At 49.9% G+C, this 25,102-nt stretch overlaps 1 protein-coding gene across 3 annotated transcripts; it reads right to left on the bottom strand.

Moving 5' to 3' along the window:
• Positions 1-553: 553 nt before the first annotated feature.
• Positions 554-24,186, bottom strand: cpeb4b (cytoplasmic polyadenylation element binding protein 4b). Of its 3 annotated transcripts, none has more exons than XM_036523482.1 (11): positions 23,729-24,186; positions 21,602-22,782; positions 14,360-14,450; positions 10,332-10,382; positions 8,166-8,189; positions 5,537-5,707; positions 4,729-4,818; positions 4,381-4,499; positions 3,937-4,051; positions 2,981-3,162; positions 554-846 (listed from the first exon to the last, which is right to left on the bottom strand). In XM_036523482.1, the coding sequence occupies exons 2-11, from the start codon at positions 22,721-22,723 to the stop codon at positions 619-621; spliced, it is 2,193 nt and encodes a 730-aa protein (XP_036379375.1). In that variant the 5' UTR covers positions 22,724-22,782; positions 23,729-24,186; the 3' UTR covers positions 554-618. The 3 variants fall into 3 exon arrangements, with proteins under 3 accessions (XP_036379375.1, XP_036379377.1, XP_036379376.1); XM_036523484.1 differs by having other exon boundaries at positions 21,602-22,530; XM_036523483.1 differs by lacking the exon at positions 8,166-8,189.
• Between the last annotated feature and the right edge of the window lie 916 nt (positions 24,187-25,102).

The raw sequence follows: 25,102 nt of genomic DNA, 5'->3' as shown, positions 1-25,102 counted from the left end.
TTCTTAGGCTAGGCATCTCATCTTTTCAAACCAGTTGTGATCGAGCTTTGGTTAACTACTGGGATTTTACTCCAAATTTGCACCCTAGGATACAGAAATAAGTGCACTCTTCTTTAGAAACACCTGTTACAGTGCCATGTCTGGTGTGAGTCCACATAGCTTTTTCTTAACTTTTCCAATCAAGCCTGAATGTAATTCTTTAAAATACATGGTCAAGGTGAAGCCAATTGAATCAGAGGAGTGGTGTGAATTTACAGCAATATCAGGTGATGAAACATCTATATCTTTACTCAAGGTATTCAAGTTTGCATGTGCAGAAATATAAGAATCAAACTGAGTTAAATATAGAGAAATGGGATTAAACTTTTTTTTCCTTCCTAAACATATTTTGCTCATCTAAAAACAAAAAGAATTCCAGTTTTAATCTGTTGTGTTTTTTTTTTTTTTTAAATATATTAAATTACAAATTAAAGATTTAAATCAAAACTAAAAAAGGAACCAGCAACAGAAAAGTGCATTTATTTATATGACTTTTTTTTTCTTTTTTGCCACTCCCGGCCCCTGGCCCCGCCTCTCTCTCTCCCTCTCTCTCTCTCGCTCGCTCTCTCTCGCACATGCTCAGTTCCAGCGGAAGGAGATGTGGCGTGGCCGGTCCCCGCCCTCCTTTACCAGCGGCTTGTGGAACTCCCGGCCGGCGCGCGAGTGGATGGCGGCCCAACAGTATTCACAGTAATACTGGAGGCAGGTGACGTTGGCGCAGAAGAAGGGGGCGAACTTGCCCCCACACCGGGTCCCCTGGCACTCGTCACACAGCTGGTCGTCCAGGACATATGGCTTCACTTCCACCTGCGGAGGCGGACGACAGGGGGAGAAAAGACGATTGGTTTGCACAGCCGGCGGGGGTGCGGACTACAGGAACCCGGGATCACGACAGAGAGACAAGCACAGAGAAGTCAGAAGGTGAGATCTGAGTCTTGACTCCTCAGTGGACTGATTGTGGGGTTTTTTTTAAAGCTTCCTCTCTTTTTTTGCTCTTTCTGGGCCAGTCAGAGGCATGGGATGTCTCCCCCGGGACGGAACGCCTGTCTGTCGAAGGCGCGTGACCTCAATCCGTCACTGTAATTCTGAGAGCTCGAGCTGAGTAAAATCTCGTCTTCGCCGTCTTTCCCAAACCCCCGAACCAAAGTCAGGAGGGAATTTTTACAATGCGTGAACACATCACAGACTGACACAACTCTTTTGCAAACAGCAGCAGAGGGCAGAACACACGGCAATTGGTCATGACACACTAGGAGCTTAGATCTCACAGCCACAACACAACAAAATGACAGAAACCCCAGGAGTTTAACCAGACAAAACCAGTTAAAGACCCGGTAAGAGCCACATCCAGTACAATGTATTAGTGTTGATTACCGAACTGTAACCAAAAGCTTGTCTACTTAACAGCACCTTATGCATATAACCTCTCCATTAGGGATGTAATTGATTCAACACGACCTGTGTGTTGGTTCACACTTCATTATCTATCACCGCCAGGATTCACAATGTCGAAAATCATAAGCTCCGAACTGGAGAGGAGTCTGTCACTTTAACTCAGCAGTGAGACCCAAAACGCTAAAGACCTTTCAGCTGTTCTATTAAATATATTCGGGGATTCAATATTTTCAAAAGCCCTGCAATATGCACATCGACATTACTGACAAAGTAGCTAAAGCAAATTGAAAGCAACTCCAAAGCACAAACCCTGCTCTCTGGGTTGGTTAATATTTCACACTGCTACAGCAGGCAGCTTCCGTAATTGCACATAAATAAAATGATAAAAAGGCAAATATTCCATCGGGTGAGCTGCACTGCCCGCAGCACCGAGGACTCGGGCGTGATGCGAAACCGTTTATTTGCTGCTGACGCTGTTAAGGAGAGGCTTTGATGCAGTGCGAACGGACTGGGTGTGCACGCTGGCTTCTTTTACCTTCTCTGCTCTTCGCCTTTGCCTTTCCCGTTCCTCCTTCCTCTTTCTCGTTCTTTCCTCCTGCTCCCCGCTCTTACCTGCTGATCCATGCCCTTCTTCCCTCTTCCCTGTTCTTTCCTTCTCATCCCTCCATTTTACTGCCATTTCCTGCTGCATCCTGCTCTTACCTGCCGTTTCACGTGCTTCCCTCCTCTTTCCTGCTCTTTCCTCCTGCTTCCTGCCCCTCTTCCCCCCTCTTCCATGTGACAGAAATTGAAACCTTGCCATCTGAATGATTTCTGCCAACCACAAGCAGAGTTTTGCCCCGATTAATTCTCCAGACTGGGACAAATCTTACATCTGCAAAGTGCCAGGAGCAGCGAGGCCAGGCTTAGCCTGGTTAGCAGCTTTATGTCCATACGCTGAGACCCATTAGAGCGTATGTATGAAATCCAGAAGGGCCGTGGCTCATGCAGCACTCACGAGTGCCTAAGAAGAGGATCTCACGAGCTGTCAGCATGCTGCGGCGGGGGCCTCTCCCATTAGGAACGGTGTGTTCTACCTGCCGGTGTGACAAGGGGATCGGATGGAACCTGCCCAACCTGACCATGCTGTGACTATCCAATCACGCGCCTGTCCCAAAAAAGGCACACACTCTGCTGCAGGCCCAGAAATAACATGAAGAGGGGTCAAGGTGTGGCTCTCCCAGCAGTGGGTGTATGTGCACATATGTTATTGAGGGGGGGTGTGTGTGTGTGTGTGTGTGTGTGTGTGTGTGTGTGTGTGTGTGTGTGTGTGTGTGTGTGTGTGTGTGTGTGTGCGAGCACAGGTGTTTGTGTTCATGCATGTGCGCGTGGGTGTGTATGTGTGTGCGTCTCTGCGCCTCTGTAACTCTGTATGTGTGTGTGCATACGTTATGTGTGTGCGTCTCTGTGCCTATGTAACTGTGTGTGTGTGTGTGTGTGTGTGTGTGCGTGTGTGTGCGTGTGCGTGCGCGTCTGGCTGTTGGGAGCCAGGCCCCGTTTCACTTACCCGTTTATCGATTTCTCCATGCTGCAGTTGCACAAAGCGAGCGCTGATAGCAGCAATGTAGCTCTGCTGATTAGAGAAGGCAACCCGCCCTGCTCCCTTGGGGTACTTCAGCTCTGGGTCTGTGTCAATGCCTGCATAGCACACCCCTCCATACAGCCTGTCCATGATCATCGCCAGCTCCACTGCAGAGGGGAAGGACACGCGCACACACACACACACACACACACACACACACACACACACGCACGCGCACACACACGCGCACACACACGCGCACACACACGCGCACACATACGCACGCGCACACACACACGCGCGCGCACACACACACGCACACGCACACACACATACGCACGCGCACACACACACACACACACACACACACACACACACACACACACACGCGCGCGCACACACACATACGCACACGCGCACACACAGACACACAGAGACAAACAAACAGTGATACCATTAAAACCCATCTTAGGACTATGGAGGCGGGCTGGATGTGACTGCATCGTACTAAGATGGCGCAAATCTCGAGCACAGATCAATGAATTAGCCTGGCATTACTACTCTCCCCGGCAGCAGGGCTGAACACCCTCGGCAGAGGCAGCGGCAGCGTCAGCAGAGCAGTTTGGGGGATTGCAGGATTACGGTCATTACATCTGCTCCGCACCGCCGTAACACTCCTACAGCACTGTTCCCCGTGCCCTACAGCACGAGGCTTAAGCCCACGACAAGGATAATACCGAACACAAGCCTCTCTGATAGAGACATGACTGCCAGCACGAACCTGCCTTTCAGTGCACAGCACAGCACATGATACAGCCGAAGTTACATAACCGTGCTGACATTCTGGTGAGAGTCACCTAAAGCTCCCCTCGCCCTTTTCAGATGTACAGCCAGGTGTTGCGCGGCGTACATCTCCCTGCAGACGGGGGATCCCCGCTCACCTGCACGCAGGGGGCGCGGGACCCCTCCCACGAATATGGTCTTCCTGGGGTCCAGTGGCTGGGAGCCGTCCATCACGAAGTCGCTGTCGTTCAGGTTCCAGGGGCGGATCTGGACCTGCGCAGGGAGGGCAGAGGCGGTCTTGGTTAAACAAGCTGTGCATTAAGAGATCGATAACAGCAGGAAGACATTTTCAGATTTCTCTCTCTCCCTCCAGACTCGCAGGCTAGGCCTGGAGTCTGCTCAGCACAAGCTCTGAGGCAAGGCGCTTACTGGTCTGCATTGCATTGTGGGTCAAACCGGATGCTAATTGGTTTATCTTCGATGATGCGGCTGGACGTACCCATACAGGGCTGGGGGCAGTGTTGTTAAATTCACCGGTTTGTCGTTGACGGTGAGGCCAGACGCATAAAAGGAATGGCTTGGAGTGATGTTGTTTAACTCACCGGTTTGTCTTTGATGGTGGGGCTGGACACACAAAGGTAGAGCTTGCCGTCCTCCTCGATGCAGGCGTCGATCAGCGCCTGGACGGAGCTCTCGTCTTGGAACAGAAGGAAGGCGTAACCTGGGAAACCGAAGAACAGAGGTGATTCAGACACCCGAAACTGAACCCTGCTCTCTTAACGAGGCTCTCAGCCTCACCAGAACCCCTTGCTCATCCCACTGCTACCACCAGTGTACTTCCTGTAGGCAAAGGTGTGTGATCTTCCGTATTGGTGGTTGAGGTCACAATCTTGGTGGTTGGTAGGATCAGGATCACTCTCCTGGATTGCAGATTGTTGGATGAGACTCACCTTTAGGAGGAAAGTAAGACTTGCTTTCCGCTTTGTGGGGCCAGTCCACGAACAGGTGGCCAAAACGCCGAAAGCTGGCGGTTATCTCATCTGAAAGAGGAAAATCATACGTGTCTCTGTATTTAGTGCACTTTCACATGAGCCTGGACTGCAAACACCGTCCTCGGTGGAAAATGCAGGTTAAAATGTCAAATTCCCCTTCCTATTCATCTGCTCAGGCTGAATGTTAATCCTTTAACAGATGGCACAGTGTGAGAGAGCGCGATTCAGACTAAACTCTCATTGCAACGAGAAGGCAATGACCTTCTGAACAAACGTCACAAGCTACTGGGCCTTGCACCAAGAAAACCAATATGCCAGAAGCCCTTCACCTAGTTCCTGCAAATCTACATACAAACCCCCCCCATCTCCATATTTTTTAATATAAATGCTGGTTCTCCGTTATTCTGCTTCCCTGGAGAGTCATTCCCTATCTCTCCTAGTTTCTCTAAGGTATGGCAACACTCCCTGCCCTGACATGGAATTATATATTCAGTGTCTCCCGAAGGGGGATGAAGCAGTGATTACTCAAACATCACACCTCTATCCATGACCACCCTCGATAATAGAAGGGATAATGTAAGGGATATGTCAGCTACACTTGCCGTTCCAGTCCAGTCCTTTTCTGTCAATTCTAAGGTGTATAACTCTAACGAGTCTCTCCTGTGGTCTAGAGAATTGCTGCAGTTGTACACTGACACATAGGAAGTACATTGTGCTATAGGATGTATCGCATGTAGCATACAGCAGTGTAGTGTATTGAATATACCTTCATCTATGTCGGGAGGGAGGCCACCGACAAAGACCTTGCGGGAGTAGCGTTCGACCCGCTCCCCGTTCTGGTGGGGGAAGCAGTGGGGAGAGCTCAGCCCGGGCAGGCCCTGTTCGGCCCGCTCGTCGTCCGCGAAGCCGTCCTCCATGGGGAACAGGGACGAATGACCTGCGGTTGGGGACAAACAGATCCTCCGTCAGTCAGCATCAGACAGGTGACCCCTCTTCTACTACAAGGCTATGTTCCCTCCCGACCACTGCGCCCTGCTACTGAATGGTGTCTGGCGGTCCTGACACGCCACAGCACAAAATAACTATCCAGAACTTTCTGTCGTTATCCCCTGATGGTGGAATGACCTTCCACACTTCATCTATTCTGCTGAGTCCCTCGCTATATTTAAGAAACATCTGAAGACACGCGCTCACCTGATCACCTGAATCACTACCACCTGCAGCAATTTATGTCCTACACTCTGTTTTCCTTAAAAAAAAAACTTAATGGTTTAATGCACTTGTGTTTCTACCAGGTAGCTTGTACCTCGTCTGGCCAACTGTTGAAATTTGGTCATGCAGCACTTCTAATATTGTGACTCCTTATGTAGCTTTTGCTTGTGTTGTACTCTGCCTCAGTTATAAGTCACTTTGGATAAAAGCGTCTGTCAAATGAATAAATGAATAAATGTAACTGTGCAGCAGTCAGCACTACTGGCATATCTAGCTCATAGCGTAAATGTGTCTCCACTCCTCACACGCTTTGCTCCGCTCGGCCCTGGCTTGTGCTGTCAGCGCAGTGTTAATTTCGGCGTTTCGAAGACGAGATCTGCGAGTGGGCAAGAGGAACGTTTCCCTCCTCCAGCTGATGCGCCGGCTGCAGCGATGATGCGGATGAGGGGGTGTTTCCAGAGGGGCTGCCCGCTGTGAGCGGCCCGAGGGGGAGTTAATCCCCTCGCCCCCTCAATTACGCGTCCATCCCCGAGCCTGGACGAGCGCTGGGGAGTTTCCACTCACACTGCCGCTCTGCAGCACGCACTGCTGCTCCAATACTGGCACTGACTCTGTCACTGCTGCTCCAATACTGGCACTGACTCTCTGTCACTGCAGCTCCAATACTGGCACTGACTCTCCGTCACTGGCACTGACTCTCTGTCACTGCTGCTCCAATACTGGCACTGACTCTCCGTCACCGCTGCTCCAATACTGGCACTGACTCTCCGTCACTGCTGCTCCAATACTGGCACTGACTCTCCGTCACTGCTGCTACAATACTGGCACTGACTCTCCGTCACTGTCACTGCAGCTCCAATACTGGCACTGACTCTCCGTCACTGACACTGCAGCTCTATCACTGGCACTGACTCTCTGTCACTGCAGCTCTATCACTGGCACTGACTCTCTGTCACTGCAGCTCTATCACTGGCACTGACTCTCCGTCACTGCTGCTCCAATACTGGCACTGACTCTCTGTCACTGCAGCTCTATCACTGGCACTGACTCTCTGACACTGCAGCTCTATCACTGGCACTGACTCTCTGTCACTGCAGCTCTATCACTGGCACTGACTCTCTGTCACTGCAGCTCTATCACTGGCACTGACTCTCTGTCACTGCAGCTCTATCACTGGCACTGACTCTCCATCACTGCTGCTCCAATACTGGCACTGACTCTCCGTCACTGACACTGCAGCTCTATCACTGGCACTGACTCTCTGTCACTGCAGCTCTATCACTGGCACTGACTCTCTGTCACTGCAGCTCTATCACTGGCACTGACTCTCTGTCACTGCAGCTCTATCACTGGCACTGACTCTTTGACACTGCAGCTCTATCACTGGCACTGACTCTCTGTCACTGCAGCTCTATCACTGGCAGTGCCATTCTACCACTGGCACTCTCTAACATCCAGTGCAATTCTACCACTGGCACTGCAGCCTTACCATACCCACTGTCCCTCTGTCACTCACAGTGTCACTCGCATCGCTCCTCTCCCACATGCTCTGGCTCACATTGCTTCTCTGCTGCCCTGCCACGCACACCACGTCAGTCTGTCTTATGCCCTGCCCCGGCACGCCAGCAGGGGTGTCAGTACAGGGAAAGCGTCTTTGCACTTTAACCACAGGGGTCCAGCTTGGACTGAAGTGACGCAGACTGAAATTGAGGTGGCTTATATACATTTAGAGCTGCCTCTAACCGTCACATGTGCTGCCGTTTTCTCTATCAGTGCACAGGCAGGACTGGAGCTGATACCAGCCACACAACACAAAAACACATATATCATCAAACATTTACGTACGGCCCTAGAAACACACACTGTAACACAAGGGGCATGAATGCATTTACACACACACACACACGCACACACACACACACACACACACACACACACACACGTGTGTGCACACACACATAAATATCCAGTGGCTATACATACAGATAAACTGACATTAACTGACAACTACATTAAAAAAAAAACATTCACCAACATAAAAGATAAACAAAAAGACACTTCAACCAACAGAGACAGATAAAACAACACATAACCATACATGGATACAATATTTTGGCAATTCAGTCTCTCCACTGTCAAAGGGCAATGACAACATATCAAGCAACCTGAGATTATTTCTTTACCTCGTCGTCTCCCATAATTCCTTGCTGCATGTAAAACAGGACAGATGATCCGTGAGCAGGGATACCACAGATACAAAAACAGAGAAGACAAGCCTGCGTTACAGTTTCGAGTTCGCTTACATTCACTTCCCAGAACAACTGCCACTTCACCACAACAACCTCATTGCCTTGTTTTGCAAAAAAAAATTCAAAGTTCACTTAAAAAATTCAAAACACAACATACTTTCAGATTTACATGTAAATTTCTTCGGTAAAATTTGAAAGTGACACGTAATTAAACCAGCCAATCTTCAAAGTGCAATAAGATTAAAATGTAAATGAAATTGTTTTAATGGCGCAGGACTTTTAAATTGCCTCCAGGAGATACCGGACAGTTCTGTTCAACGTTATCCAGCCTCGACGTTATCTTCCAGGTTTCTGTCAAGACGGATCTTCTTCCACACCGCAGTGGACGCTGGCTCTGTCCGTACACGACGGTCTTTGGAAAGACAGCTTGTTGGATCCACCTCTGACATGTGTGAGCCGTCATGACTCTGTATACATCACCAAGGGCCTGCGCCCTGTAGCCAGGGAGCCATTTTCCGGTTCTTCCCCTACTGCTTACGGGTTTTCCTCTCGTTTTCCACTTCCCGCAGGGATGTCCTGCTCATTGTGGCAATGCATGCACAATAACAAAAAGCAGACTGACTGAACTGATTAAGTGATTGGTTGATAGACTGGTGGGAATCGCGTGCTTTTAAGGATGATGGGAACAGATATTCCATTGCCAGGTGAGAGGATTCCCCCTTTTTTTTTCCAGATGATCCAAGAGCCAGGCTTGGGCTGAATGGCATGTTCTATTCATTAACCAACTTTTCTTGTTAGGAAGCTAGAGTTGGTAGCTTTTCTGAAACCAGAATTTCATTTGGCAGCAAAGAGAAGTAGTTTCTAGAAAATCCAGGAGCACCAGCAGCAGCAGCAACAGCAGGAGCAGCAGTCACACTGTGTTACCGTTAACGGTCTTCATCCGTGCTGCACCCAAGCACAACTCAACTTCCCTTATTCAGGTCATTTTATGGCAGGGCATGCTGTAGTTCTGCTGCAGTGTACTTAGCGCTGCACTTATGCACCAAACTCAATTATGGATGTACGTACCAGCCATCGAAACACTCTGTAAGGGGCTCATGCGTGTCTGAACGTGGTCAGGTGCACCCTGTACTGACCCTTTCTCACGGTATTTAGCTAGATGGGCTCCATTCTCGCTTTGTGAGCCACTATGGACGAAAGCGTCCGCTGAACGACAAAACGAATTATGAAAGTGAGCCAAAGAGGAGCGGTGAAAATCAGTGGGCACTGACAGAGGAGGCAGAGTGATGCACGGCTAGCATAAGCCTTCAAAGCAGAGACTGAAACTAACATTTTCCACTGCCTGCACAAAGCAGTGTGGAATCGCAACACAATGCACCTGTACTGTCATCGGCGGGTTTTCACGGAGAGGAGGTCCAAGGTCCTCCTCTCTCTTTCTCTCCCTCTCCCTCTCTCTTTCTCTCTCTTTCTCTGTCTGTCTCTCCAGTTACACTGCTGCCATTTTGAGCACCTTTTTCCTTTTCATGATTCTCCTTTTGATCTTCGCTGGGTCAGGAAAAGCCGGCTACCGGCAGAGACCGTGGTGCACTATTTCACTGCAAGATCAATGATGTTCCGTCCACATTTACAGGCTCTGTTTGGACCGAGGCCAGGCGCTTCATCCACAAATGCGCCCATCCTGGGCCTCCTATCTGCGGGTTAGATCCAGCGAATAAAAACAGGGGCGCATACACACCTGCTTGCTGTGAAATCAAAATAAATCCTACTGGAACAGAGTGCTTTCAGTCACAGATGCGGGCTGGATGTGAAAGTCCTAGTTCGTGATTCTTTCATAGAGACTACATTTGTAAAACACCACCTGAGTTTTGGGGGCTGGGGGGCCCGGGGGCCGGGGGATGGTGGGGTAAGCATAACAGAGGCTGCTGTACAGGTTATCGTCCAGGTTCTGCAAAGCAATGCTTTTGATGTGTTTGACACTGGCACTTGAACCTGATCGGGAAATGGAACACGTAACGCAATGCACATGTCCTGCTTATTTGCCAGTACCAGGCTGTACCACCGTCACCAGGAGAGCAAAGCAATAAAAACCCGTTCACATACCATTTATGGGCAAAGGGCTGTCTCCCCCGGGGTGCGTGAATCCCAAACGCCCTGGAGGGGGAAAAAAAAAAACATAGAAATAAGCACATTAGTGCAACGGGAGCTAAAACACCCAGCATAGGTCCACATAAAAAAAAAACACAGCTTCCCCAAAGTAGAACTTCATGGGACGTCCTTCGTGGTTTCATCCAGATAAACGAATTTGCTTATCAGAGCCCCTTATCCGGGGTGACTTACTCCAGAGCAAGTTTTACATATTATCCTTTCACACGGCGGGATATTTACTGAAGCTATTCAGGTTAAGCATCACGCTCAAGGGTACAATGGCAACAGCGACCGCAAGGGAATCCGGCTCCTGGTACCCAGCCCGGCAGTAAAGCCCCTCGGTTTGACGGACTCCGTGTTTAATATGTGCCCTGCTGACGCTGCCCGTTAGAAAGGGATGAGGGAAAAACTACCGCAACAGTCAGCCCATTGTGACCGGTGCAGAGAATGAATGCAGCTAAGCACAAACGATTTGGCACCTGAGAGGCCTCCAACCCCCCCCTCCCACCCCCCCCTTATTCAAGCAAAGGTCATCCCAGAGCACTGGAAACCAGTCCCACTCGCCAATAAGTGACTTTATTGGGAACAGCGCGGTCCTTTTTAACGGGACGCGGGGTTTCACTTCAAACGACTTTCACAGCAGATCTGGAGTCAGGGCTGGGGTGCCGAGGAGGTCAGCGTTTGTGAGCGTTGACCTTTTTAAAATTTGGGCTGGAACACCTCTTTTGGCACCCTCGGAAAGAACGGCGTTTGTTCCGGTGGGGAAGTCAGGTGGAGGGTGGAGAGAAACTGATGGAAGAAGCCCCTGGGGGATGGTTCTGCTGGCAGATAAATTATGTACCATAATTACACTGGAACTGCATCTGCTTTCTTTGGAGGGAAAAAAAAAGACTTCTAACACAACTCTGGCAGGAGCTTTGCTGCAGGTATAAAAACACTCTGAAGCCCAGTGTGTCTGGGCAGAGTCAGAGAGGCATGTACGAGTGAAAGCATGCTCACGCTCACACTCGCAACAAGCATACACACAAGCGCACATGCACACTCATTCAGACACCAGCAGTACCACGCCCATTACATTACACAACATTCATTTATCATACAGTCTTAACCAGTGTGACTTCCAGCACAAGCAAACAAAAGCGTATCCATTCAAGTCGAAGGAGCAACAGTGTCAAACCAGGCTAACAGCACTCCCAGACCAGTGAGTGTGAGCTTAACACTATTCAAGCCCTGCCGCAAGTTAACCTGTGCAACCTGACCCAGCTCTGGACTGTGGAGGAGAGGGGATCGGGCAGGTCAGGACGTCCTGCGGACAGCGAGCTACACAGTGTTTACCCACCGGCCGCGACGTCGAGATTACTCACTTTCCATCAAACATCGGAGCAGCGCCAACATCGCCAAGCGGCGATGAGCTATGATGTGACCTGACGCTCACTCTGCGCGGAGCTGACATCCAGCTCTGACTCCCCGACATCTGGGCCAGGCGCCGTTCGCTTAATGGAGCTCGCCCCCTCGACCGCCTGTATCCCGTGTGAAAGAAGGGCATGCCCAACTCACCCGCGAAAGTACCTGCCGTTAAGCACCTCGCCCAGGGGTACAGCAGCTGTGCCCCTGTGGGGAATTGAACCCACAACTTTTCAGTAACAAGCCTGGCTTTTTACCAGTATACTTCACTGCCGCCCCAAAACATACAAGCACGACTAGTGAATGAATGCAATAAAATCAGCTAAAGCCAGCAAACACCCCATTCAGCTCCACAGACTAGCACGGTTTAGATCATTATTAACGGCCATGTTATTCAGGCTCCCTGCTCATCCACGAGGCCTGGAGATATCCGTTTGGCATGTCTGCCGCCCCATGTGCTGCGGTGCAGCTGGCGATGGTCGGATCGTGCATGCGGAGGCGCAAGGCTTTCCGCTGCGGTGGAGAAGAAGCGCTTGCATAAAGTCCCGGGGGGAGACACAACGCCCACCATCTTGTCCCGCAATTCCGCCTCCCATGATTTTACTCTCCACGCCTTATTTCCCCCAATATCCCCCTTGTTCGGAAGTATTAATTAAACTGCGTGTATTGACAGTGTCAAAGCATGCAGTGTTTCTCTGATCATGCAACAGGGCAGAAAACCTGCTGATGTTCACATGGTGGAGAGGGTTCCCACACCGGCCCCGCCCTCGGCGAGCAGGAATTACCCGTTGCTTCACTTCCTCCCACTCCGCTGCGGCCGGACCGGAGACGGGCGCGGCATTCGCCCAGCCCCCGGGCCCAGACACCGCGGCTGCCTCCGCCCACCTGATCCTGGATCAGTTTAATCCCAGGGAGGAAACCGGCATCAATTACCTAGGGAACCGGGCCCACGGCGGCCTCTCGGCCTCACCGCCCCCACTGAGAGGACCCCGCCCCTCGCTTGTGTAGCTCTGTTCACCCACACAGCAATGCCTGTTCCCCCCCAGAATGCCTACTGAAGGAGAAGAGACCCATTACCCAATTACACAATTATTCCATTTTGAGACCAGAGATCACTAATCGGTTACACGTATCAGCTAGGGATGAGACTGATTATCCGATTATTTTACCAATAAATCCCTAAGTGGTCACACGGCCCATTACTGAAATGCCTGTTACTTAAATGGAAAAGAAAAAAAAAGATCCGCTTTCATTTTCCCATAAATATACCTGAAGTAGGATGTAAAACTCTTCAATATGCTCCCGGATAAATGTGCGATTTAGGTGGGCAGGAGGATTATTACAGGCGGTAATTCGTTGATCTTATTAATTCCCCTGCCCGAGAGTGTGAGCGAGCGCAGATTCTCTGCGCAATGACTCATCACTTCCACAGAAAGACGAGGGGCTGAGCGCAGCGTTCGGGGGTTGCGACAGACAGGGAGGGACCGCTCTAACGCTGCGGCTCAGATACCAGAGGGCACCGGGACGTGCACGGCTGGAAAAGCACAGGGGGGCGGTGGCCGCACGGGCGCGGGGCCGGGGCGCTCCGGAGCGCTGAGCGCTGCAAGCGCTTTGCAGGATTTTAGGTCACTGAGGAGGTGGTTCTGCCTGGGTCATGTGACACACACGCGCAGCCATGCTGCTTTAACGGATTGCTTTTTGCAGCTGTTCACCAAAAAAAAGCCTCAAAAAACCCATCGCTCTGCATTTAATGGCGAGGGAAACTGCGAAAGACTGAGAAAATTTCACGTGGCAAAAGGGTGGGATCGATGCACAGAAAACAAAACGGATCAGCACAGCGCGTCCGGTGCAATCGCAAAACGGAAACGTCATTGAGACTGTCATTCACTTGTGTTTCGAGATGGTCGGTGGTTGTCTGAGGGGGAAGGGTCCGATTGGATTTACTCTGTGACGGGGTCCTTCAGAACTGCGGCGTGCCCAATTACGAGGCTTTATTTCACGTGATTAATGTGCACTACCATAAAAACCTTCAGCCCTGCACTTTCTTCCTCCATTTCAGAGAGAGGTGTAATATACACCAAACGCACAAGACTTGCAAAGACAAAAAAAAAAATCATTAAAGCCTGTGCTATGCTATACACCAGGTTAAACCTTAAAAAACGGGAGTTCAACACCACTATATCTTGTGGCAGCAGTTTAGAAAGTGGCTTCACAGCATTACATCCTGCCATACAGTATGGAGAAACTTCAGGATCACGACGGAAAGATGCATTGTTTTACCATTACCAAAGACATTTATACCACTTTGAAAAACAACCATTAAACATGCCTAAATTGTTTCCAGTGTATTTTGTTACGTCTTTGTCAGTAAATATTAGGTCTCCATCCCACCTCCAAACATATTCTTGGCTGTGTACAGAACATCACAAAACGATGAGCTGAAAGCAAATAAGAGCCGCAAGCTTCAACGACACAGACACCAGGACGCCCCAATACAAACGACCTTGACGACGGCCCCCCCAAGGACATTTCTTCTCAGTTCGCCTTCAGCGGCGGCGGTTTGATCCGATTGCTCTCACCTTTCAGGGAATCCTGCTCTGCCCTCATGATGTCGATCAGGGAGTTCTCCAGAGACTGCATGTTGAAGCCATCAAACGACCGGGTGCGCTCCTGGAAAAAAGGAAAAAAAGGGAGGGTGGGGGAGGGGGGGGTCGGGGAAAGAAAAGTTTTAGAATCGTGCGACTTCTCCTGGGAGTTTTTTTGCAGAACGGCGCTTCTCTAGATCGAATGTTTCCATGTTTCCTTCGCTCAAGCTGAAAAAGCCTTGAGGAGGATTAAAAAAAAAAAAAAAACTGCCTCCCGTTTTTATCACATCGTTCCACGTTACCCCTTAAAGGGAATGTCGTCTTGCGCGTCAATTACCAGAAGCACTTTTCACACTTCCACCAGAGCCCCCGCTGCGTTTATACATGCGACTGATGTGGCAAAGCCAATTTCCCTTCTTTCAAATTTCATTTATTACCTTATCATAAAAATATGGCACTATGGGGAAATAAAAAAACAACCCAAGTTGCAATACATCTAAACTCTTCAGTACCACACACCAGAGTTGGGTTGGTACAAGACAGTGATGTAGTTTCATTAACATTACATTATTTCTGGCTTCAAAGCGAATTGGACGGATTACATGTCATCTGTTCCTAATGCTGGACGTTTACAGAAGCAGCTCTTACTAAGTATCTTTCTCTGGGGTACAAGAGCCGGGATTCGAACTTTCAACCGTCAGGTGACAAGCCCTGCGTCTTCGCTCTAAGCTTCACTGCTGCCGCATGCCCGTGGGTGAGAGAAGCAGATGTATTGGATGACGCAAGAGAAGCACACGGCAGGGTAATGACCGGGGCGAACTTTAACCGTCTGGAAAGGGCTGACACCGGGACGAAAGCTGGAAGCATTCAACCCCTCCACGCAATCAGACGATACGTGGCAAGGCCGGCAACGCGTTTTCACAACGTCAGAATGAACCGTGACAGAACTCATTTCACGGTTGGACCATTGAACTCTGGATCCAAAAAAAAAAAAAAAAAAAAAAAAAGAGCAGACACTCAGTAGTATGGTACAACACACTGTGTCTTGCGCAAATCAACACCATTTCATTCGGGCAGCGGTGTGACGTAGTGGTAAGGAGCAGGGCTCATAACCAAAAGGTTGCTGGTTCGACTCTCTGCTGGGGCACTGCTGTTGTAGTCTTGGGAAATGTTCCTAACCCACAGTAAATATTAAACAACCCTCAGCAAACATCTAGCTGTATAAACAGATAAAACTGAAAGATGCTCTGGATGAGAGTGTCTGCTAAATGACAGTAATGTAATGTTTGTTTGTATGTTTTATAACACAAAGGTAATCAGATAGAACCAACATTACAAAGGTGAAGCCCACCCCAACGGTGGCAGTCTCGTCCATGCTACCAGGAACTGATACAGCTTCACTTTGTCAGCAGTGCAACAATACACCCTGAGTAATCAGGGCTTCAGACATTCTGGCATGATTGGATAAAGCGGAACAACACTGGAATCTGGTTGGCTGGACTAACGTGGTATGATCAGACCTCAGCAGAAACTTAGCCCGATCATATTTTACTTTGGTGATGGATCCAATTACAGCTAAACATTGGCTGTGTCCGCAAATTTTGGTTGGCCAAAAACAAAAAAAAATTTGCTTGGTTTAAGATTTTCAGCGTGAAAAACCCTGAATTTCCTTATGAAAGATTCCTTTAGTTGAACACCCTCACCGTCTTTGTTGCACCTTGAATCCCACTCTGGAGAAAACCGGTTAACCGAGCGGCATGGTCACGTAAACACAGGTGGAACGACGAAAGATACGCAGCACCAAAGAGGCGACGTCCTCGCCGGGCGCTTCACAAGCCCTCCCCGGCGAAATGTAGCTACAGTTGCTAAGCAGACGGGGGGGGGGGGATCGGCACACAGCTGTCATAAACCGTTTGATCGGTCTTTTCCGCTGCTACTGATCTCCCATCTGCTTGGGTTTTCCGAAGCGGCGCGCGTATCTCGCGTCTCGCTTTGTTTGGACGGCCTCAGTCTTACGCGCCGTCCCCGGAGCAGCCCTGCCTCGCAGCCCCAGTGCTGATTCATTCAGAACAGGGAAGAACGACTTTCATCAACAGACAGAGAAGGCCTGCTCCACACCGCATCTGCGCAGAGAGCGTCTGATACCGCGACGTCACGGCACGTCGAGCCCGACCGTTAACCTTTAAAAAAAATCTATGACCAATACTGCAAACACAGATCGTGTTTTCTCACCTATCGCCCATTGTTATGTATGTGCTACTGACAGGAGTGCCTCAAGGGTAAAATTAGTCCAAAAGCCAGCTCCTTAAACGAAAGAAGCTTTCGGAATATTTTGTACCTCCCCACATGCTAGAGACAGGCAGGTCCCCATCGCTGGCCATGATTTTTCACTATCCAGCTTGCCATCATTTGCTACATGCACCGAACTGGTGAAAAGCATAAGCCCAGGCCTGTAGAACTACATACCCCGATGACCAAGGAGAGATACGGCATAGAAAGGGTGTTTTTAGAGCAATGTTATTCCACAGCGTCAAAGTTATGAAAAGGCGGGAGGGGGGTCCGGAGCTTGACATTGTTAATGTTTTGTTGCCGGCTGAGGCGTTTCAAAGCAACCGCACATGAAAATCACTCTAAAACCCTATTAATCCACCTCGCCCACCATGGGGCCGGTAGGCAGGGGGTACGGAATCTTTCCACGGGGGACCGGGATTGACTCCGAGATCCTGTAATTAAAGCACGGCCGCCGCTTGCCGCTAGACCCTCGCGGCTAAATACCTGCCACGTTTCCGCCGCCGTCTTCTTTCCTTCCTCCTTCGTCCCAGTGCGACACGCGAGGCGCTTCCTTATTTCGAGAGACGGACAAGGTCACGGGAAGGATGAAAGGCTTTCCGAGGGACGGGCTTTAGGAGCGTCGCTTCTCGAGCCCTCGCTCCCCTTCGATACTCCTGGGCTGTTTTTTGCATGCGTTAAGAGAGGCGGGGATAGAATTAACCTCAAGGCCTGCCGCGTTCCCCCGAAATCTTCGTTACCGAAGGGTGTCGTTTTGTGTCGCACTTGAGGAACTGAAATTGACGGAGCACTGATGCTGCTGGACAGAATCAGGCCTGCTGCAGCACGCGCACTTGAACCAATGAGTGATGCACACGCACAGGAAAAGTGCTCAGATTACCGCGGCCGCTTGTCACTAATGTAATGCTATTGCACTCTGAAAATTTAATAAATATTAATATCCACGAAACAAGGTTAATCCTAACACCCACCATTCAGGACTGCAAATCTGCAGCTGGTGAGATCATCCATGCAATATGATTTTAAAGCACCATTTACACAGCGCAAGGTGTTAACACTAAGCTTGATGAAATTTCATTCAGCCTACCTATAATCACTACATATGACTCTTAAATAAAGTACGACATACAAGGCTATGCAGGGAACTTCCTTTAAATGAATTTCACGCGTTTAAACTCCAGCTGGAGCATAACAACTATGGCTCCACAACGGCAACAGGTAAGACCAAGACAATGCAGTGTTCTCCTGGGGTATGTTCTCCTCATAAGAGCTTCCCATGTTCACTTTTGTAAAAACGAATGCAAAAAAAAAAAAAAAAAAAAAAAAAAAACCATGACCTTGTGTCCTAACCATCTCCACTGCAAGACCAGTGCATTTCTGCACTGCAAAGCCCTTCTGCATTTCACGCATTCCCATGACTATCAGTGGAGGACTGGCTGAATGAGACCATAGTGTCCTTTTTTATTTATTTAGCGAATGCCTTTAACCCACGCAGCCCTTCCCCATGCAATCGCAGCACGGTTCTGGGGCCTGTCAACAGGGTGTGTCGACCAGAGCTAAGAGGATGTCTAAGCTTCTAGAAAGTTCAGCACCCCATCAGGCCAGCTGGCAAGCGAAAATTTGCTAAGTCAGAGCTATCGACGCTACAGGTTGTGATGGTTCCTTTTGTGCAGGAGTGCCTTTTCCTGGCTGCCAGAACAGGCTTGACAGCAACCTCCAAGGCTTTACAACTTCAGTTTCGGTGAGCCTCTCTTCTTTTTCAAATGGAGACAGCGTGTGACTCGCCCAGCTCCTCTTCACAGCACATCAGGAACTGTGCTCTACAAGCCAGTGAAGAGGAATCACTTGAACAGTTCCTTCAAAAGGAAATTCAGAAACTGGCGTTGTCAGCCTTAGAGGCTCCCTGATTGGGCGTTTGGACCTTTAAGGGATCACTTTCCCGTTTCCCCTCACTGAGTCCCAACAGAGGGTCAGAGCCAGCAGCAGGCATGCACTTGTCGATCTCTGAGTGAGATCGCGTGTGTGTGTGTGCGTGTGTTATTTTTACAGCCTTTCCCAGGAGGTGCTGTTAAACACACACCCCCCTCCCTCCCTCCCTCCCCGCCTCAGAGATGACACCGGTCCTAAGCAACGGCTGTCCGTTTACCTTGGCCACCTGCTGATGTTTCCTGCTCAGTGACAATAGGCACTATCCACTGAGCGGTCAAGAGACTAACACCGAACGCGGCCCCCCAGCCCATAAAGCAAACAAACCTGGCCTCAGTCTGTCCGGAAAAGCCCGGCTCGCTCCGTCTGCAGCCTGCAGTGTTTCCGACCGGTAACTCCACCATGGCGATGGCGCCGTCTCCATGACCAAGGCGGCGCCTAGCGGCTCTTCTTTCTGTCATGTGCTGTAGTCCCCGCCTGTGTCGGCACACAGCTGGCCGTAGAGACACGTACACCCCTAACGGTGAAGGAGGACTTCCCTGACAGGGGACGCAAGTGCCCCTAGAAACGGCCATTGAACCGCGGCAGAGCTCCCAGTCACATCATGGTGGTCACCACTACCACCATCATCATCCTCATCGTCATCATCACAATCACCATCACTCTGAACCCAGGGCCGAGAGTGCTAGATGCAATCACACACTTTACAGAAAAAGCCAGAAAAAGGGACATTTGCAGTCGAAGAGCGGATTTAAGCGACTCCAGCGCTCAGGCTCTGATAAGAAACGAAAACGTCGAAATTGACAGTTGAACTGTAAAGCGTTCTGGTGAAGCACCGAGTCAGGGCTTTGTCTGTACATGATGTTCCATGTTGCGTAACACACACAGCTTGCAAAAATTTACACGTTAAAGAGAGAGAGAAAAAAAAACAAGGACAGAAAGGCTTGAAAATGGATCTGATTTCTTAACCAGCTTCTGTTCAATCACACTTCAGCTGAAGGGGGCTGCTTCAGCGCTGTGCCGGCCAGTGCTGTGGAGGGGTGGGGGGGTGGGGGGGGACTGGGGGAGAGGAAAAACAGGGACACAATCCACTGCCTGTTCTTGGTAATAAACTGGAAACTCTGTGGGGTGAGCTTGGATGTGGCCTCGTGCAACAACAACGAGGCATGTGATTCTGGGAAATGTGTTTGTGTGCTCACTTGTTGTTCATTTAGATTCAAACCCCAAACGGGAACGCGGAGACCTTCAGAGAAGGGGAAACCTTTAGCAAACGCCTAGCCGAGAGTAAATACGAGATACGAGAGGGGGGGGGGGACCGGGCAAACGGGTGAGCTTACATGTAACACAAACCGGCGTGCCGGTCTTCTAAAAACGAAAGGCTAGATGAGTCAGGAGACACACAGTCACGCTGCTTCCACTCTGAGGACTAAGAAGGTAAGGCAAAAAAAAAAAGAATGAATTCTCTGTAGTCACCAAGAGGCACATGAACACTGCAACACGCCAATTCTACAGCACATCCAGAGAGTGAGATGAGTGCAATTCAATCCCATGCAAATCTCCAGTTATTCAGGGCACAATTAAGCTATTTGTTCTGTCTCTCCACCCCCCCCCCTCATTTTAGCCATTGTGCAACCGTGGCAGAGACTGCAACCCAGGTTTCAACAGACTTCAAAGGACACAGTTTAACATATTATACACCCATATCAATATATATGAGAGAGAGAGGGGAGGAGGGAGACAGCGTGTGCAAGAGAGGCCAAGAGAGATAAAAAAAAAAAGGTCCTGTTACAGCATATGCAAAATACTCCTCTCTCACTGCCTGGCTGGCAAGCCGTGCCCCTTGTATTTAAAGACCCGAGCGCCAAATCCACTCTCCCTTCTGCCTTTCGTAGCATAATACCAATTACATGACAGCAGGACGGCCACCTGGAACCGCCCGAGTAAGGTACAATCCCCACCGTCTCGCTAGGTGAGGCAGGAGCGGAGAACGCCACCGCCACGTGACGGGGGTGGGTAGGTGGGACCCCGGGGTTTTTCAAAGTGTCAATATTGCAGCTATCCAACCCCAAATTCGTGGCAGCTACCCCGATCCCTGATCAATAGGAATAATCTACTCCTCCTGCTCTCTCCCTTCATCTTGGTGTTGCCACTAAGGACACGGAAGGAAGAAAGAGGAATGCCATCCTCTTCTTAACTTTGTTGCACAATGCCAAATCGCCTCTAGGGTACAAATAACATTTGGAAGGCGTGCGCCGTTTTGTGTTCGGTTTATGAAGAGCCCACGTTACAACGCAACGGCGCCGTAACGACTGGCAATCGCTCGACTCTGCAAGTCATCGCAGGCAACCAAGATACTGAATCTTTCCCTCATTACTCTACCTTTTCCACAGAATTTCATTACAGCAAATTACATTATTGGCATTTAGCAGAAGCTCTTAACCAATGCGATTTACACAGGTTATGAATTTACATGTTACCCACGTACACAGCTGGATATTTACTGAGGCAACTGTGGGCTAAGTACCTTACCCAAGGGTATAGCAGCAGTGCCCCAGTGGGGAACCGAACCGGCAACCTTTCAAGCCAACAAGTCCTGCTTCTTGCCAATGTGCTGCACTGCCATTGCTTTAAGAGTGGATGGGCGCTGCCTTCAGCCGACTTGTCCTTGTCTTTTTATATCAGTGAGACGCAGCTCACAGGGGCCCGAGTGACAGAGGCACATTACTCATCGGGGCCTGTGGTATTCGGAGCGCGCGGCTTTGATCTATCTCCGTGGCGCGTTTGTCAAACGAGGCCGGGAGAAGGCCCTAATCGGCGAGATTAGATCCGGCCCGAGTGGCAGCAGGCGCCGGTGGACACCAGGGGAAAACACGCTCTCCTTCCTGTCTTAGCTTTATATTACGTTATATTACATTACATTCATTTAGCAGGCGCTCTTCTCCAGAGAGGTAACCGGCACAAGGGAACGGAAGGGCATCCGTTTCCGCTTTCGGGAAAGGTGCGTTTGCACGTGGGCCTCACCTGAAAGGGGAAGATGTTGTCGTTCCTACTCATGCTGTCCTCCATCCAGGACTTGGGGTTGAAGCCGGGGCTAGCGCGGGAGTACTTCTGCGACGACACGTGGTTGTTGGGGAAGGTCTTCTTCAGCGGCGAGATGGAGTTGAGGGGCGTCACGCCCCCGTTCACGCCGCGGCGGTAATCCCGGCCCTGAGAGCCGCCCCAGCCGCCGTAGCCGCCGCCGGGGCTCCACGAGGTGGACGACGGGGTGGGCGAGGGGCTTTGGTAGCTGCCCCACGGCGACGGGGGCTTGCTCAGGTTGTTCGACAGGTGGGGCAGCTGGCCGAAAGCGGCGTTCCTGTGCGGGAAGGGCGGGGGGTGGGGGCTGGCGGGGGAGCGGCGGTGCTGTTGGTGCTGGCTGTGGGGGTGCTGGAAGTGGGGGTGCGGCGGGTGGTGCTGGGAGAGGGGCCCGATCTGGGGGGAGAAGTTGCCACCGAAGCCCGGGCTGACGTGGTGCGAGAAATTCTGGAACAGCAGGGGCCCGCTGTTGGCCGATGCCGCCGGGTTGAAGAAGCTGACGTCCTCATTTATGATGGTGGAGGGGGCGGGGGGGATGGCGGCCGACCAGTTGTTGAAGCCAGTCAGGGAAGAGGACGTGCTGGACTGGGCCGTGGTCCCCAGGCCCGACGTCTCCTGGTAATCGAACCCGGTCAGCACCGGGGACTCGATGCGCAGTTTCTCCTTCCCGGCACTGTCCTCCGCCGTGCCGTTCTCCCCTTTACCCTCTTCAGACCTTGCCTTCTCCAGCTCGGATATGATGCCTGTCTCCTGGTGGCCTGGAGAGAGCTGCTGCTGCTTTTCTTGCGTTTCTTGTATTTCCTGCTGCTGCTGCTGCTGGCTTTTAGGCTTTTCTGACCCGAGAATTTCATCTTGCATGTTGCTGTGGGCAGCTGCTGCAGGAAAAAGCCAAGCCGATCCACCGTTACTGCCATTGCCAGCTGTGTTGTTATTTATAAAAGCAGCAGGGCTCTGGGACGCATTCTGATGATGGTGCGGAGGTTGCAGATGTGGGTGAATTCTTACTGGGAAAGCGGATTTGTTACCAGTGTTGTTCTGTACCAAGACTCCAAACCCGTAATCCCCCATTTATATTCTCCAGTAGCAATATTTCCCAACACAATATTCTATTCCGCTCTCTTTATTTCCTACAAGAAATGACAAATCACAACAAGTGAGAAAGTTAGCCACATACAAATCCGGAAAGAAACTGGTTATATGTGGCTAGCTAGCCGACTCCTCAAACAAGCTTGTTTCACTCTAGCAGTAAAATTTCTCCCTAGCTATTCAGATTGCATTATAACCCCCCCACCCCCCACCCGATTAGCTAACTAGCGAGCTGGCTAACATCAGTGAAATCAAATAGTGCCAGTCCACTTCTTTAACAGTTACTCAACGAGACAGCGAACTCGAGACAGCGTACTGTTCAACTACTCATTACACAGAAATTATATCGGTAGATACACTGGCAATTAAACCAACTCAGTTACCGTTGTTGGTAGTTAGCCGGTTGGTTAGGTATCCAAAACATATAGCAAAGCAGCTAGCCACAAAGCTAACCGGCTACAATCTTGGTAACTGCGCTGTCGCTAGCTAGCGAGCTAGCAAGAAAGCTACCTAATAATAGCCTGGTGACGTTTGTATAAAAAAGGACTGGCGATTCCACATATATTTGCTAGCTACGCTACTCAGCCAGCTAGCCGTAAGATAGCCAGTGTTACGGGTCACCGTAGCCAATTCGCCAGCTATCTAGCTGAAAGTTCACCTTAAATGTATGTGCCTTTTAATCAAAAGACGCCTGAGAATTCCACGTAGCTTATCAACTACAGTCAACTAAAGCAGTCAGCTGCTATACTAGCAACGCTAGCTGTCGAATTTCCTTCCTTTTTTTCCTGCAAACACCTTGGCTATCCAGCCTCGACCCTTTTAAGTACAGGAAAATGTTGATGACGTCTTCTGTTTGTTCAGGATTTAGGTCAGTTTTTCCTCTCTAATAATAGCTTTTAATGTAAATAGTCCACATACGCGTTTCGTCAAAGGCTATTCTTATAAGCCGACATCGGCTTTCATCAAGAATAAAATGACTTTTTTCACCTTTTTGTACCCTTGGTCTCCAAGCGACGTCCCCGACGAGATCCGTTCCCGTTTTTTAGCACAGAAATCAGCTACACTGTGCCTGATATGACTTAATTCTGGAGACCTGATGCCTCCTTATAATTCTGGTTTCATAGAAAATAAAAATAAAACCCAGCAGCTTGCTAGCAATATTTTCCGTCTTGACGTGTCCTGCCTGCTCAATGACACAACCTTCTCACCAGCTAGCTAGCTAGCCGCTAACCTTATTTATCAAACAAATTTTACGTCATCGGTAATTCCTTGCATTAAATAGAGCTAGCAAGCTAGATCTATGGTTTCAATCGGCTTTCACTGAAGTATATTTAGCTGTCGGTTTCATTGTTTTGTACGGTCTCTGGTTTATTTCGTATTTCTATATATATCTATGTATCTTCCCTGTAACTGTAATTCTTCGCCGCTTGTCCTTCTAGCCCTCAGAGCCGACCGAAGCTAAATGACAGCCAGCGCAGTCGCGAGACACTTCCGGCTCTAACCCCGCCCCCATCGCGCTAACCCCACCCACACGCGCTCCGGCATGCCGCGCACGCCTGCGGAGTCAGCGGCGCCCGATTGGCCGAGGCGTCGGAAGCCGCACCCATCTTTCCCGCATTCAACACAAAAAAACGCACAATGCTAGTCTCCGCCCTTTAAGGTCAGCTGGCCTAACAGCAGACCGGCTTCCCTGAACCAACCCGCCTGGTAAGGTCTTTAGCCTTATGAGCAAATCATGGGAATGGACAGAGCGACTTTTTTTTTTTTTTTACATTCCTAGTTCGACAGCAATCTTATGAGCGAGTTGTACAAGGAGTACTCCACCCAGCAGAAAAAATATTGTCGTGATCTGCTTGTTAAAGGCAAATACTGCCGGGACTGGTTTGGGTTGTTGCGTTGCGCGGAAGGAATGAATGATAGTGACGAAGGCCTGACAAGTTATCGTCATTATTAGCCATACTTCAGCTGCCTTAGAATGTAATGATACAATGATACATCAATTATCGATGATGAATTCTTGGGTCACAGAAATGAGTTGTTGTTATGACTGTTGAATGTATGATGTTTTCCGTTGTTTTTTGTATCTTGTGTCTAGCAATGGCTGCAACAGCTTCATGATCAATCACTTGCAAAAATGTTGCCATGCCTTTCTGCAGTCAGAGATCAGTGTTGTGGCTCCATTTGCTCACTGTCTAGATCTCCCAAAGCCATCAACATCACTTGCCTGTGCTTGGAATAAATAGCCTGCATTTCTCCAATTATGATGTTTATTGCTAAGTATGTTGCACCGAAAGGAACTGAGGAGCACAGAAATGCATGAGCATGCAGCACTGGCAGTAGTCAACAGTCTGCGAGGCGAAT

Source organism: Megalops cyprinoides, chromosome 3, assembly GCF_013368585.1.
Source record: "Megalops cyprinoides isolate fMegCyp1 chromosome 3, fMegCyp1.pri, whole genome shotgun sequence".
Classification (NCBI taxonomy): domain Eukaryota; kingdom Metazoa; phylum Chordata; class Actinopteri; order Elopiformes; family Megalopidae; genus Megalops; species Megalops cyprinoides.
The sequence above is the reverse complement of the archived record's forward strand: the minus strand, read 5'-3'. Positions and strand labels throughout refer to the sequence as shown.

Coding starts and splice junctions, on each gene's coding strand:
- cpeb4b (XM_036523482.1), bottom strand. CDS start 22,723: ATGGGGGATTACGGGTTTGGAGTCTTGGTACAGAACAACACTGGTAAC. Junction 10,383..14,359: donor AGAGCAGGATTCCCTGAAAG/GTGAGAGCAATC, acceptor TTCCCCCTCCAG/GGCGTTTGGGATTCACGCAC. Junction 847..2,980: donor ATGGAGAAATCGATAAACGG/GTAAGTGAAACG, acceptor CCGCCTCCGCAG/GTGGAAGTGAAGCCATATGT.